At 38.5% G+C, this 15886-nt stretch overlaps 1 protein-coding gene and 1 pseudogene across 2 annotated transcripts in view; both read left to right on the forward strand.

Annotated features, from left to right (window-relative positions):
- The first annotated feature begins 10414 nt into the window (after window positions 1-10414).
- The window catches only part of LOC309663656 (olfactory receptor 1L3-like), a 68520-nt pseudogene continuing 63048 nt past the window's right edge, over window positions 10415-15886 (forward strand). The window contains exon 1 of the transcript XR_014268425.1: window positions 10415-12671. The product of XR_014268425.1 is annotated as an olfactory receptor 1L3-like (transcript). The remainder of the gene's footprint in view (window positions 12672-15886) is intronic.
- Window positions 12923-14528, forward strand: OR1B1 (olfactory receptor family 1 subfamily B member 1; the record flags this gene model as incomplete). The annotated part of the gene is given in 3 exon segments (XM_082469517.1): window positions 12923-12966; window positions 13050-13521; window positions 13524-14528. Coding segments are annotated over 3 exon segments (690 nt in total). The 3' UTR covers window positions 13698-14528.

Consider the following 15886-nt stretch of genomic DNA (forward strand, 5'->3'; position numbering starts at 1 on the left):
CTCAAAGAACCAACTTTTAGTTTTATTGATCCTTGCTATTGTCTCCTTCATTTCTTTTTCATTTATTTCAGATCTGATCTTTATGATTTCTTTCCTTCTGCTAACTTTGGGGGTTTTTTGTTCTTCTTTCTCTAATTGCTTTAGGTGAAAGGTTAGGTTGTTTATTTGAGATGTTTCCTGTTTCTTGATGTAGGCTTGTATTGCTATAAACTTTTGGATTTTGGATATCTTTACTATCATTATTCTGAATTCTTTTTCAGGTAGACTGCCTATTTCCTCTTCATTTGTTAGGTCTGTTGGGTTTTTGCCTTGCTCCTTCATCTGCTGTGTGTTTTTCTGTCTTCTCATTTTGCTTCACTTACTGTGTTTGGGGTCTCCTTTTCGCAGGCTGCAGGTTCGTAGTTCCCATTGTTTTTGGTGTCTGTCCCCAGTGGCTAAGGTTGGTTCAGTGGGTTGTGTAGGCTTCCTGGTAGAGGAGACTAGTGCCTGTGTTCTGGTGGATGAGGCTGTGTCTTGTCTCTCTGGTGGGCAGGACCACAGTCCTGTGGTGTGTTTATGGGTGTCTGTGACCTTAATATGATTTTAGGCAGCCTCTCTGCTAATGGGTGTGGTTGTATTCCTGTCTTTTTTTTTTTTTAATTTTATTTATTTATTTATTTATGGCTGTGTTGGGTCTTCGTTTCTGTGCGAGGGCTTTCTCTAGTTGTGGCAAGCAGGGGCCACTCTTCACCGTGGTGTGCGGGCCTCTCATTATCGTGGGCTCTCTTGTTGCAGAGCACAGGCTCCAGAAGCGCAGGCTCAGTAATTGTGGCTCACAGGCCTAGTTGCTCCGTGGCATGTGGGATCTTCCCAGACCAGGGCTTGAACCCGTGTCCCCTGCATTGGCAGGCAGATTCTCAACCACTGTGCCACCAGGGAAGCCCGTATTCCTGTCTTGCTAGTTGTTTGGCATAGGGTGTCCAGCACTGTAGCTTGCTGGTCGTTGAGTGAAGCTGGGTCTTGATGTTGAGATGGAGATCTCTGAGAGATTTTCGCTGTTTGGTATTACGTGGAACTGGGAGGTCTCTTGTGGACCAGTGTCCTGAAGTTGGCTCTCCCACCTCAGAGGCACAGCCCTGATGCCTGGCCGGAGCACCAAGCGCCTTTCATCCACACGGCTCAGAATAAAAGGGAGAAAAAATAGAAAGAAAGAAAGGAAGAGGATAAAATAAAATAAAATAAAGCTATTATAATAAAAAATAAGAAAAAAATTATTAAGAAAAAATTTATTAAGAAAAACACTTTTTAAAATTTTTTATAATAAATTTATTAATTTTTTATAAGAAAAAATAAGAAAAAATTATTAAGAAAAAATTTATTAAGAAAAAAATTTTAATTTTTTAAAATAAAAAATATTAAAAAACTTATTAAGAAAAAATATTTTGAATTTTTAAAAATAGACAATAAGGAAAAAATTATTAAGAAAACACTTATTAAGAAAAAAAATTTTTTTAAGTAAAACAAACAAACAAACAAAAAAAAAACGGACGGACCGAACCTTAGGTCAAATGGTGAAAGCAAAGCTATACAGACAAAATCTCACCCAGAAGCATACACATATACACTCACAAAAAAAGGAAAAGGGGAAAAATTAATATATCCTGCTCCCAAAGTCCACCTCCTGAATTTGGGATGATTTGTTGTCTATTCAGGTATTCAACAGATGCAGGTACATCAAGTTGTTTGTGGAGCTTTAATCCGCTGCTTCTGAGGCTGCTGGAAGAAATTTCCCTTTCTCTTCTTTGTTCACACAGCTCCCAGGGTTCAGCTTTGGATTTGGACCCGCCTCTGCTTGTAGGTCGCCTGAGGGCGTCTGTTCCCCGCCCAGACAGGACGGGGTTAAAGGAGCAGCTGCTTCGGGGGCTCTGGCTCACTCAGGCCGCGGGGAGGGTGGGGTACAGAGGAGGCGGGGCGAGCCTGTGGCGGCAGAGGCCGGCGTGACGTTGCACCAGCCCGAGGCGCGCCGTGCGTTCTCCCGGGGAAGTTGTCCCGGGATCGCGGGAGCCTGGCCGTGGCTGGCTGCACTGGCTCCCGGGAGGGGCGGTGTGGAGAGTGACCTGTGCTCGCACACAGGCTTCTTGGTGGAGGCCGCAGCAGTCTTAGCGTCTCATGCCCGTCTCTGGGGTCCGCGCTGTTAGCCGCGGCTCGTGCCCGTCTCTGGAGCTCGTTTAGGCGGCGCTTTGAATCCCCTCTCCTTGCGCGCCGTGAAACAAAGAGGCAAGAAAAAGTCTCTTGCCTCTTCGGCAGCTGCAGACTTTTTCCCGGACTCCCTCCTGGCTAGCTGTGGTGCGCTAACCCCTTCAGGCTATGTTCACGCCGCCAACCCCAGTCCTCTCCCTGCAATCCGACCGAAGCCCAAGCCTCAGCTCCCAGCTCCCGCCCGCCCCGGCGGGGGAGCAGACGAGCCTCTCGGGCTGGTGAGTGCTGCTCGGCGCCAAGCCTCTGTGCGGGAATCTCTCCGCTTTGCCCTCCGCACCCCTGTGGCTGCGCTCTCCGCGGCTCCGAAGCTTCCCAGCTCCGCCACCAGCAGTCTCCGCCCGCGAAGGGCCTTCCTAGTGTGTGGAAACCTTTCCTCCTTCACAGCTCCCTCCCACTGGTGCAGGTCCCGTCTCTATTCTTTTGTCTCTGTTATTTCTTTTTTCTTTTGCCCTACCCAAGTACGTGGGGAGTTTCTTGCCTTTTGGGAGGTCTGACGTCTTCTGCCAGCGTTCAGAGGGTGTTCTGTAGGAGCAGTTCCACGTGTAGATGTATTTCTAATGTATCTGTGGGAAGGAAGGTGATCTCCGCGTCTTACTCTTCCGCCATCTTGCTGAGACACCGCGGAAAATTATTTTGAAGCTAAATCTCTGGTTCTCCCCGTTCTAAGGTAAATGTGACCTAATTTTGGATTGTCCATGATATAATGACTTGAATGTCCTGATGCTGAGTGTGTTATTGATTTAACTGTGGTGGATGTTATTTTGAGCTAGAAAGGTGTGCTTAGCCTTATGAAAGAATAAAGAAAATATAAGAAAATGCTCTTATATTTCAGTAGTTATCCTTGCCTTTACTGTTTATGTTTTTTTTTTTTGAAGTAGAAAAGGATAGCTTTGTTGCTTTGCCAGGCAAAGGGGGACACAGTAGGCTCCTGCCCTCGAGAAAAAAAGTGTTTATGTTTCTAATAGGAAATTTTCATAATGTAGATATAGAGACCAAGACAACGAAACACATATACGTAATAGTCAACTTTAACAAAACTTAACATTTGCCCTTTTTGTTTCAATTCTTATTTTGGAAAAATAAACTGCTACTGATACAATTAAAATCCAAACTACTTCTCTATCCTATTCTTTATCCTTCCTCCTTCCCCAAAGAAGGTACCCACTGTCCTAAATAAAGTAGTCATAATATATATTATATCTGCTTTACAAAAATAATACAGTATTTTCATGTCTTAAAATTTCATATCTGTCATACTTTTCTAACATCCTGAACTGGCAGTCTTCAGTTAACATGATGTCTTAAAGACTTAAGCTTATTGATGCATGGGGTTCTGCTTTCAACTACTGTGTAATATGAGTATATCACAAGTTAAAATATGTGTATATAGTTATGGTACAATATTTAAGTGAATAATCCATCCTCATTCACCAAGAATGCCATCTCAATTCTAAAAATTGTGAGTTTGCTTTGGGGCTGTCATTTTCTGTATTCCACAGGTCCATTTAGCCACATGTTAGGCCACAATGTGAGTCTCAAAAAGCTTCAGAGAACTAATCTCATAGAGATTTAATTATTTGGCCACAATGTTATTACATTAGAAATCAATAATGAAAAGATAGTTTAAGAAAACAAGTTTGGAAACGAAAATGCATCTAAAAACATTATTTAAGGCCTTAATGAACATTTGAGGAGGGTCCAGGTGCAATTCCCGCGAGTGCATGGAGAACAGTTTGAGAAGGTTGTAGTTCCAGAATTTGTTGGAATAAGATGTATGGGTTTTTCCTTGGGCTAACTGGATCCAAGGAGGGTGCATGAGCTGTGTCATCTTGAAAGGCATCCCACCCAAGAAGGCTTCTTGTTAAGGTGAGGCAATCTTAGAAGATGAAGTCTAGAGGCGTACAGTCAGATGCCAGTCCTGAAGGAGGGATCTAAAGGATCAGCCAGTGTCTGAATTAGTCTTATCTGGGAATCTGGGGAGAATGCAGCAATCATTACCTGTGGGTGCATTCTAGTAGGCTCATGTGTTGCTCCGAGAGAAAGATTCTGTATTTGCAATCTGTACCAATGGCACCACTCAGTGAGACCTTACCTTTCCTTTCCCTTTTTCTTTGACACTGCAATAGCCAGAGACAACTTAGAGGTAGGATGAATAACATGCTGCAGTAATGAAGTCAGCCACATCCCTCCTTCCCTAATACAGGTTTCTGAATAAGAGTATTCGTCTTGGGAAAGGAAGAAAAGTTTAAATTACTTGAGATGTAAAGTTTTGATATTCATTTGAATTGGGGTTTTTAGTACTTAATACAGATTTTTCAAAAGCAGTGATATGAAAAAAGTTGTTTCCTGTTTTGCTTCCACAAGGTTCAGTTTCTTCCAAAATCACTGTTTTAGCAGGGGATTTTTCTCCTTAAATCTTCACTACCTTTTGAGGTAGATACCATTATATTACTATTTGACAGATGAGAAAAAACATAACTTGTCTAATATCACATAGCTAATAAGTGGCAGAAATGGAGTTACATTCCATGTAAGTCTGACTCCAAAAGCTTTGCTGTTAACTTAAAGGCCTATTGCCCTTTAATAGAAAACCTGTTTCATTTATTTAACAAATATTTAGTATCTACTCACTAACTGCCAGGCTCTATGCTAGGTATAAAGAAGTCAATGATTAATATATATATATATGTGTATATATGTACATACGTGTGTATGGATATATACATCTGTGTGTGTATACATGTAAACATACATATTCAAGTGTCCTAACAGTCTACTTTGGGAGACAGGTAAAAACAGCAGTTACAAAGTGAATTGAAGAGTGAAAAGTTGTCTAGTGATAAACTGTGCAGGGATTCAATGAAAATTTGAAACAGAAATGAAACTTGACTGAGCCCTCAAGATGAGTAGCCTTTCACCAATTAGCTTGTGGGGTTGAATTTGGGCCCTGAGGTGATGAGATGACATTCCATGGAAGAGAGAATTGCCTACGTCAAAACGTTTTTATTTTTGGATAATTTAAAGGGATATAAAATTTGGGTTCAGTATTTTCTCTCAGTGCTTAGAAGATATTTTCTTATTTTCTAGAGTCTTTTGTTGCTGAGAAATCGTCTGTCAGAGAGCCTAATTATCTTTCCTTTGTTGGTAATCTTTCCTTTCTCTCTGGTTGATTTTAATCTTTTCTCTGTATTTGCTGTTTGTCAGCTTCCCTAACATAGTGTCTATGTATGGATTTTTAAAAATTTGTCTTGTTTGGGAGTTAGTGTGATTCTTCAATCTAAGGATTCATTTCTTTCATTTAGTCTGGAAAATTCTCTAGTCTATCTCTCCAATATTGCCTTTCCTCTGTTTTCTCAATATTCTTCTTCTTGGACTTATTGGATGTGTACTGGATCTCCTCATTTTTTTCTTCCACAAGTCCTAACTATTCTTTGCACATCTTGGTCACTTTGTACTGTCTTCAGGGTATTTTTCTCAGAACTAGCTTCTCTCTTCAGCCACTGTCTAACCCATCCATTGAGTTTTTAATTTGAATGTCAATATTTTAATTTTCTAGTCATTATTTTTAGGTCTTTTCCAAATTTGTCATATTTTATTTTATTTTATTTTTTATTTATTTGTTTTTTGTTAGTGTCTTTTTTAAGTACTATGTACAATGTTTATCCTTTCTTTTTTTTGGAATTTTGAATTTTATTTTATTAATTTTTTTATACAGCAGGTTCTTATTAATCATCCATTTTATACACATCAGTGTATACATGTCAATCCCAATCGCCCAATTCATCACACCCCCACCCCCACCCCCTGGGTCTTTCCCCCCTTGGTGTCCATACGTTTGTTCTCTACATCTGTGTCTCAATTTCTGCCCTGCAAACCGGTTCATCTGTACCATTTTTCTAGGTTCCACATATATGCGTTAATATACGATATTTGTTTTTCTCTTTCTGACTTACTTCACTCTGTATGACAGTCTCTAGATCCATCCACGTCTCTACAAATGACCCAATTTCGTTCCCTTTTATGGCTGAGTAATATTCCATTGTATATATGTACCACATATTCTTGATCCATTCATCTGTCAATGGGCATTTAGGTTGCTACCATGACCTGGCTATTGTAAATAGTACTGCAATGAACATTGGGGTGCATGTGTCTTTTTGAATTATGGTTTTCTTTGGGTATATGCCCAGTAGTGGTATTGCTGGGTCATATGGTAATTCTATTTTTAGTTTTTTAAGGAACCTCCATACTGTTCTCCATAGTGGCTGTATCAATTTACATTCCCACCAACAGTGCAAGAGGGTTCCCTTTTCTCCACACCCTCTCCAGCATTTGTTGTTTGTAGATTTCCTGATGATGCCCATTCTAACTGGTGTGAGGTGATACCTCATTGTAGTTTTGATTTGCATTTCTCTAATAATTAGTGATGTTGAGCAGCTTTTCACGTGCTTCTGGCCATCTGTATGTCTTTGGAGAAATGTCTATTTAGGTCTCTGCCCATTTTTGGATTGGGTTTTTTTTTTTTAATATTGAGCTGCATGAGCTGTTTATATATTTTGGAGATTAATCCTTTGTCCGTTGATTCGTTTGCAAATATTTTCTCCCATTCTGAGGGTTGTCTTTTCGTCTTGTTTATGGTTTCCTTTGCTGTGCAAAAGCTTTTAAGTTTCATTAGGTCCCATTTGTTTATTTTTGTTTTTATTTCCATTACTCTAGGAGATGGGTCAAAAAGGATCTTGCTGTGATTTATGTCATAGAGTGTTCTGCCTATGTTTTCCTCTAAGAGTTTGATAGTGTCTGGCCTTACACTTAGGTCTTTAATCCATTTTGAGTTTATTTTTGTGTATGGTGTTTGGGAGTGTTCTAATTTCATTCTTTTACCTGTAGCTGTCCAGTTTTCCCAGCACCACTTATTGAAGAGGCTGTCTTTTCTCCACTGTATATTCTTGCCTCCTTTATGAAAGATAAGGTGACCATATGTGTGTGGGTTTATCTCTAGGCTTTCTATCCTGTTCCATTGATCTATACTTCTGTTTTTGTGCCAGTACCATACTGTCTTGATTACTGTAGCTTTGTAGTATAGTCTGAAGTTAGGGAGCCTGATTCCTCCAGCTCCATTTTTCGTTCTCAAGATTGCTTTGGCTATTCAGGGTCTTTTGTGTCTCCATACAAATTTTAAGATTTTTTGTTCTAGTTCCGTAAAAAATTCCATTGGTAATTTGATAGGGATTGTATTGAATCTGCAGATTGCTTTGGGTAGTAGAGTCATTTTCACAATATTGATTCTTCCAATCCAAGAACATGGTATATCTCTCCATCTGTTGGTATCATCTTTAATTTCTTTCATCAGCGTCTTATAGTTTTGTGCATATAGGTCTTTTGTCTCCCTAGGTAGGTTTATTCCTAGGTATTTTATTCTTTTTGTTGCAATGGTAAATGGGAGAGTTTCCTTAATTTCGCTTTCAGATTTTTGATCATTAGTGTATAGGAATGCAAGAGATTTCTGTGCATTAATTTTGTATCCTGCAACTTTACCAAATTCATTGATTAGCTCTAGTAGTTTTCTGGTGGCATGTTTAGGATACTCTATGTATAGTATCATACCATCTGCAAACAGTGACAGTTTTACTTCTTCTTTTCCAATTTGTATTCCTTTTATTTCTTTTTCTTCTCTGATTGCTGTGGCTAGGACTTCCAAAACTCTGTTGAATCATAGTGGTGAGAGTGGACATCCTTGTCTTGTTTCTGATCTTACAGGAAATGCTTTCAGTTGTTCACCATTGAGAATGATGTTTGCTGTGGATTTGTTGTATATGGCCTTTATTATGTTGAGGTAGGTTCCCTCTATGCCCACTCTCTGGAGAGTTTTTATCATAAATCGGTGTTCAATTTTGTCAAAAGCTTTCTCTGCATCTATTGAGATGATCATATGGTGTTTATTCTTCAATTTGTTAATATGGTGTATCACATTGATTGATTTGCATATATTGAAGAATCCTTGCATCCCTGGCATAACTCCCACTTGATCATGGTGTATGATCCTTTTAATGTGTTGTTGGATTCTGTTTGCTAGTATTTTGTTGAGGATTTTTGCATCTATGTTCATCAATCATATTGGTCTATAACTTTCTTTTTTTGTAGTACCTTTTTCTGGTTTTAGTATCAGGGTGATGGTTGTCTCATAGAACGAGTTTGGGAGTGTTCCTTCCTCTGCAGTTTTTTGGAAGAGTTTGAGAAGGATGGGTGTTAGCTCTTCCTTAAATGTTTGATATAATTCACCTGTGAATCCATCTGGTCCAGGGCTTTTGTTTGTTGGAAGATTTTTAATCACAGTTTCAATTTCATTACTTGTGATTGGTCTGTTCATATTTTCTATTTCTTCCTGGTTCAGTCTTGGAAGGTTATACCTTTCTAAGAATTTGTCCATTTCTTCCAGGTTGTCCATTTTATTGACATAGAGTTGCTTGTAGTAATCTCTCATGATCGTTTGTATTTCTGCGATGTCTGTTGTAACTTCTCCTTTTTCATTTCTAATTGTATTGATTTGAGTCCTCTCCCTCTTTTTTTGATGAGTCTGGCTAACGGTTTATCACTTTTGTTTATCTTCTCAAAGAACCAGCTTTTAGTTTTATTGATCTTTGGTATTGTTTTCTTTGTTTCTATTTCATTTATTTCTGCTCTGATCTTTATGATTTCTTTCCTTCTGCTAACTTTGGGTTTTGTTTGTTCTTCTTTCTCTAGTTCCTTTAGGTGTAAGGTTAGACTGTTTATTTGCGATTTTTCTTATTTCTTGAGGTAGGCTTGTATAGCTATAAAATTCCCTCTTAGAAATGCTTTTGCTGCATTCCATAGGTTTTGGATCATCATTTTTTCATTGTCCTTTGTCTCTAGGTATTTTTTGATTTCCTGTTTGATTTCTTCAGTGATCTCTTGGTTATTTAGTAACGTATTGTTTGCCTCCATGTGTTTGTGTGTTTTACGTTTTTTTCCCTGTAATTCATTTCTAATCTCATAGCATGGTGGTCAGAAAAGATGCTTGATATGATTTCAATTTTCTTAAATTTACTGAGGCTTTATTTGTGACCCAAGATGTGATCTATACTGGAGAATGTTCCATGCCCACTTGAGAAGAAAGTGTAATCTGCTGTTTTTGGATGGAATGTCCCAGAAATATCAATTAAATCTATCTGGTCTATTATGTGATTTAAAGCTTGTGTTTCCTTATTAATTTTCTGTTTGGATGATCTGTCCATTGGTGTAAGTGAGGTGTTAAAGTCCCCCACTTTTACTGTGTTACTGTCGATTTCCTCTTTCATAGGTGTTAGCAGTTGCCTTATGTATTGAGGTGCTCCTATGTTGGGTGCATATATATTTATAATTGTTATATCTTCTTCTTGGATTGATCCCTTGATCATTATGTAGTGTCCTTCCTTGTCTCTTGTAACATTCTTTATTTTAAAGTCTATTTTATCTGATATGAGTATTGCTACTCCAGCTTTCTTTTGATTTCCATTTGCTTGGAATATCTTTTTCCATCCTCTCACTTTCAGTCTGTATGTGTCCCTCGGTCTGAAGTGAGTCTCTTGTAGCAGCATATATATGGGTCTTGTTTTTGTATCCATTCAGCAAGCCTGTGTCTTTTGGTTGGAGCATTTAATCCATTCACGTTTAAGGTAATTATCGATATGTTTGTTCCTATTACCATTTTCTTAATTGTTTTGGATTTGTTTTTGTAGGTCCTTTTTTTGTGTTGTGTTTCCCACTTAGAGAAGTTCCTTTAGCATTTGTTGTAGAGCTGGTTTGGTGGTGCCGAATTCTCTTAGCTTTTGCTTGTCTGTAACGCTTTTGATTTCTCCATCGAATCTGAATGAGATCCTTGCCGGGTAGAGTAATCTTGGTTGTAGGTTCTTCCCTTTCATCACTTTAAGTATATCATGCCACTCCCTTCTGGCTTGTAGAGTTTCTGCTGAGAAATCAGCTGTTAACCTTATGGGAGTTCCCTTGTATATTATTTGTCATTTTTCCCTTGCTGCTTTCAATAATTTTTCTTTGTCTTTAATTTTTGCCAATTTGATTACTATGTGTCTTGGCGTGTTTCTCCTTGGGTTTATCCTGTATGAGACTCTCTATGCTATGTGGACTTGGGTGGCTATTTCCTTTCCCATGTTAGGGAAATTTTCGACTATAATCTCTTCAAATATTTTCTTGGGTCCTTTCTCTCTCTCTTCTCCTTCTGGGACCCCTATAATGTGAACTTTGTTGTGTTTAATGTTGTCCCAGAGGTCTCTTAGGCTGTCTTCATTTCTTTTCATTCTTTTTTCTTTTTTCTGTTCCACAGCAGTGAATTCCACCATTCTGTCTTCCAGGTCACTTATCCGTTCTTCTGCCTCAGTTATTCTGCTATTGATTCCTTCTAGTGTAGTTTTCATTTCAGTTATCATATTGTTCATCTCTGTTTGTTTGTTCTTTAATTCTTCTAGGTCGCTGTTAAACATTTCTTGCATCTTCTCGATCTTTGCCTCCATCCTTTTTCCGAGGTCCTGGATCATCTTCACTATCATTATTCTGAATTCTTTTTCTGGAAGGTTGCCTATCTGCACTTCATTTAGTTGTTTTTCTGGGGTTTTATCTTGTTCCTTCATCTGGTACATAGCCCTCTGCTTTCATCTTGTCTATCTTTCTGTGAATGTGTTTTTTGTTCCACAGGCTGCAGGAATGTAGTTCTTGCTTCTGCTATCTTCTTGCTTCTGTAGTTCTTCTTGCTTCTGCTGTCTTCCCTCTGGTGGATGAGGCTATCTCCATATTTTATTTTTATAATATCTTGTTTCTTATAGTCTTTATTTACTCTTTTAGATGCAAAGTATTTTAAACATAACATAATTCCTAACAGATTTGTTAATTTATGATGTTTAGAGGGAGATAATCCTATTATTTGTTTATTGCTGATTGTCTTCATAATGAATTTTTTGTGTGTTTTTTGTAATTTTGAATTGTGAGCTCATCTTTTTGGTTGGTTTTTATTTGTGGGATTCCTGTACAGTGTGACATCTGCAATTCCTTGAGGAGAAGTTTTGTGTTTGCTTCTATAATATACCCCAAAGCTTTTACCAGTCTGAGAATGGTTTTTATGTTAGTCTGTCAGTTTGCAGGTTTTAGGATCATTTGTGTTTTGTACATCAACTTTATCCATTTCATGTGCTGTACAGACCCATAATGCAGTCCCGTGGAAGACATTTTCACCTCCATGTATTGCAGGTTGAGAGATATGAGTTTTCTTTAAACCATAGCCAGTGGTGTGTATATTCAGTCACTGAAAGTTTAATCTTTTGAATGTTCTGAATTTAGGCCTAAGCACCCATGTCCTATTCCCCATGGGGGGTTAATACTTTAGCCTCTGGCCTCCAAAGACTGGTACTATGCCACCTTCCCCCTACCTGTTACCACCACCATCTACATCATCATAGATAGTTTAGATATTAGTTTTTCATAATTCCACCTTGATTATCAACCCTTGCATTTCCCTAACATTCTTTTTCCTAATTGAAGTATAGTTGATTTACAATGTTGTGTTTTACACAACAAAATATTGAGTATAGTTCCCTATGCTCTATGGTAGGTCCTCATTTGTTACCTATTTTATCCCTAACATTCTTGAAAGCTCAGTTATGCATTTAAAAGGAGGATTATTATATTTTTTCTAAATTCCTATCTGTGTTGAATGGGAAAGTGTTATTTAGACCTCCTATCTCAGGAAGCTGAGGTTCTCAAAGTAGCACGTGAAGAGTGACAGGAACGTGAGAGCTTAGCATTTTCAGAAAACTAAGAAAAAACTGGCTAGTTTAAAAAATACTGGATAGGTGACTCAGCATGAGACTGGTTAGGTAGGTTAAGTACTAACAACAAAAGTTGCTTTCAAGTCAGTTCAAGCTATTTGGATTTTATTCTGAAGGTGCTGAGTCTTTAAATGGGGAAATACATGTTGGAAATTTTATTCTGGCATAAGTATAGTAGATCTATCAGGTCAGATAAGTAAGGAAGCTAGTAATTAGGCTATGAAATGAGAACTGGTCAGAGATGCTGAAGCTTAAATAGTGTTAGAGGACTGAGAGCAAAGGATGGATATAAGGGAAAAGAAGTCAAGGAGTGATTGAATATGGGGAGATAAAGGAGAGATTCCCCAAGTTTTCGGTTTTGTCAATCAAACGGATGAAAATGATGGTGCTGTTAACCAACAAAAACAAACAAAGAGGGAAAACAAATTATTTCATGACAACCGGAAGCAGTTTCACTACAAAAACCAGCTACTTATAAAGAGCCATTTCTTTATATGTTAGTATTAAATGATACATTATGTTTCTTACAGGTTCAGATGGAATAACTCATGAGGACCACAGTGGGATGAAGTGTGAATAGAAGATGAGGAGCTAGAGACAGTGAGTATAGGAATTTTTTCATGACGTTTGCCACCGGAAGAAGATAAACAGTGGTTAGATGAAAACAAAATATTAAATGAAGGGTTTATATCTGTACGAGGGGCTTTATCAGGGTATATGGATTACATAAAAGAACCCATTAAGGTGGATGGAAAGGAAGAAATTCATCACCGAATGGTAGTGCAGAGGGTCACAGATGGCCATATAGAGATCCAGAGCCATGAAAGAAATAACAGAAAGGAGAAAACGCTATGACAAATTCAGGAAGTGAAGTCATAGACTTAGAGGAAGGGCCGTAGTGCTCAGTGGAATTTAAGTCTTTAAGGAGCTTGAAGAAAATAAATAAACTAACTAGAATTGTTATGAGTCCTAACCTAGGACCCATGACTTGCTTTTTGATTCAAACTCTCTTTCAGGAGGCTCATTGTCACTCAACAAGGGCTGTGCCCCTAATGCTTCACATTCTCTCATCTTGTTGCTTCTTGGGTTCTCAAGAGCTAGAGTGTCCCCCAGTGTCCTCTTTCTCCTGTTCCTGGTTATTTACCTGACCACGATGATGGGAAACGTTACTCTTGTGCTGCTCATCTCCCAGGACCCCAGGCTCCACTCACCTATGTACTATCTGCTCCATGGTCTCTCCGTGATAGACATGGGGCTGTCCACAGTCACTCTGCCCCAGTTGCTGGCCCATCTGGTCACTCATGACCCAGCCATTCCTGCTGCCCGCTGCCTGGCCCAGTTCTTCTTCTTCTATGCATTTGGAGTTACAGACACCCTTGTTATTTCTGTCATGGCTCTGGATCACTACGTGGCCATCTGTGACCCTCTGCACTACCATTTGGTGATGAATCGCCAACTCTGTACTTCCAGCCTCCTTCCCAGAACTCTTGGCATCAGGACATGGTGGCTGCTGTAATGTACACGGCCATTACACCTTTGGCCCACCCTTTTGTGTACAGCATCCACAACAAGGGTGTCAAGAGCGCACTCCATAGGCTGCTTAGAGGAGGGAGGGTGGGCTCCTGATTATCCTGTCTAAAAACCATGTTGGTTAGATGAAGAAAGAAGTGGGCAGATTTGAGCAGGCCTGGTTTTGGAGTTGAGGGGGAGGGATGGCCTGGACTGTTTATGGAACTCCAGTTTTAGCTCTTTTTGATGTGGTGCTCTTACAGCTGTGACAGCTTTCTACTTTCATGCCACACGTGCTCAGGGTTTCCTCATCAGAAAGCCCCTAGAATCTTCCCTCTGGCCATTAATCTTCAGAGGATAGAAATGAGTCACTAGGCCTGGGTTGTTTGATTCCAGTTGAAGAAATATGGGAATACAATTGTGAAATTCTGAACTAAAGTGGAGACAGTGAAATTAATTATAATCACATTTAACTTGGTGAGCTGGCTTGTGGGGAGTGTATTGGTGTATTTGAGAAAGTTAGTGGAAGAGAACTTTAGGTAAATAGAGATGGCAATTTCCTACCTTTTTCATTAAGTGAGCAAATATATGCCCGGAAGTGAGTGTGAAATGGGGGCCATGATTCTGCTATTCCACATGTGAGCCCCTTTTTCCATGGACCTCCCATAGTGTGAGCATATTATTCTGATGCATGTGAATTCTATTTTATATATTTTCAGTTAATTTTAATTTACATTTTTTCAAGTAAAACATATGCAGAAAATGCAAGCTAAATACTTTGCTGCATAAAACAAGGAACAGTGAACTATTTCAACAATAGAGAAAACAATTTGGTTGTGCTTAGTTTTTGGGAACCTGGACATTGGCCTCTATTTTGTTATCTCTTCAGAGATATACAAAAATAATTAAAACATTTTTAATTGACATATAATTGACATATAATATATAAGTTTAAGGTGTACAACGTGTTGATTTGATACATTTTTATATTGCAATTTGATTATCAGCATAGCATTAGCTAACCCCTCTATCACATCATATAATCATCATTTATTTTTGGGGTGGGAACAATTAAGATCTGGTCTCTTAGAAAATTTGAAATTTATAATACAGTATTGTTGTCTATAATTACTCTGCTGTGCATTATATCCAAGACTTATTTATCTATTAGTTGTAGGTTTGTACCCTTAAACAACATCTCCCCAATTCCACCCCTGCCCCCAGTCCCTGTTAACCACCATTTTACTTTCTGCTTTTTTGAGTTTACCTTCTTTAGAGTCCACATATAAGTGGTATCATACATATCTTTCTCTGTCTGATTTATCTCATGTAGCATAATGCCTTCAAGTTTCATCCATGTTGTCGCAAATGGCAGGATTTCCTTCTTTCACATGGCTGAATAATATTCCATTGTATATATGTACCACATTTTCTCTATCTATTCATGCATTGATTGACACTTAGGTTGTTTCCATATCTTAGCTATTGTGAATAACGCTGTAATAAACATGGGAGTGCAGATATCTTTTGGGCATCCTATTTCTATTTCCTTTGGCTATATACCCAGAAGTGGGATTGTGGGATTACAAGGTAGTTGTATTTTTAATTTTTTGTTTTCTGTAGTGGCTATACCAATTTACATTTCCACCATCAGTGCCCAAGTGTTCCCTTTTCTCCACATCTTTGCCAAAGCTTGTCTTTTTGATGATAGCCATTCAAACATGTGTGCAGTGCTATTTCATTGTGGTTTTGGTTTGTATTTACCTGATGACTAGTGATGTTGAGCACCTTTTCATGTACTTGTTGGCCATTTGGATGTCTTATTTAAAAAGCATCTACTCAAATCTTCTGCTCATTTTTTAATCAGATTTTTTGGGTTTTGTTGTTATTGAATTGTGCCAGTTCTTTATATATTTTGGATATTAACCCCTTTCAGATATATGGTTTGCAAATATTTTCTCCCATTCCGTAGGTTGCCTTTCCATTGTCTCTTTTGCTGTGCTGAAGTTTTTTAGTTCAATGCAGTCACACTTGATTTTTGCTTTTGTTGTTTGTGCTTTTGGTGTCATATACAGAAAATCATTGCCCAGATCGATATGAAGGACCATCTTCCCTGTTTTCTTCTAGGAGTTTTATGGCATCAGGTCTTATGTTTAAGTCTTTAATCCATTTCAAGCTAATTTTTGTGAATAGTGTAAGATAGGGGTGCAGTTTTATTGTTCTATAAGTGTTTATTCAGTTTCCCCAGCACCATTTGTTGAAGAGTTATACTTTCCCCACTGAGTGTTCTTCATTCCCTGTCAAAA

Source organism: Balaenoptera physalus, assembly GCF_965194825.1.
Source record: "Balaenoptera physalus genome assembly, chromosome: 7".
Taxonomy (NCBI): domain Eukaryota; kingdom Metazoa; phylum Chordata; class Mammalia; order Artiodactyla; family Balaenopteridae; genus Balaenoptera; species Balaenoptera physalus.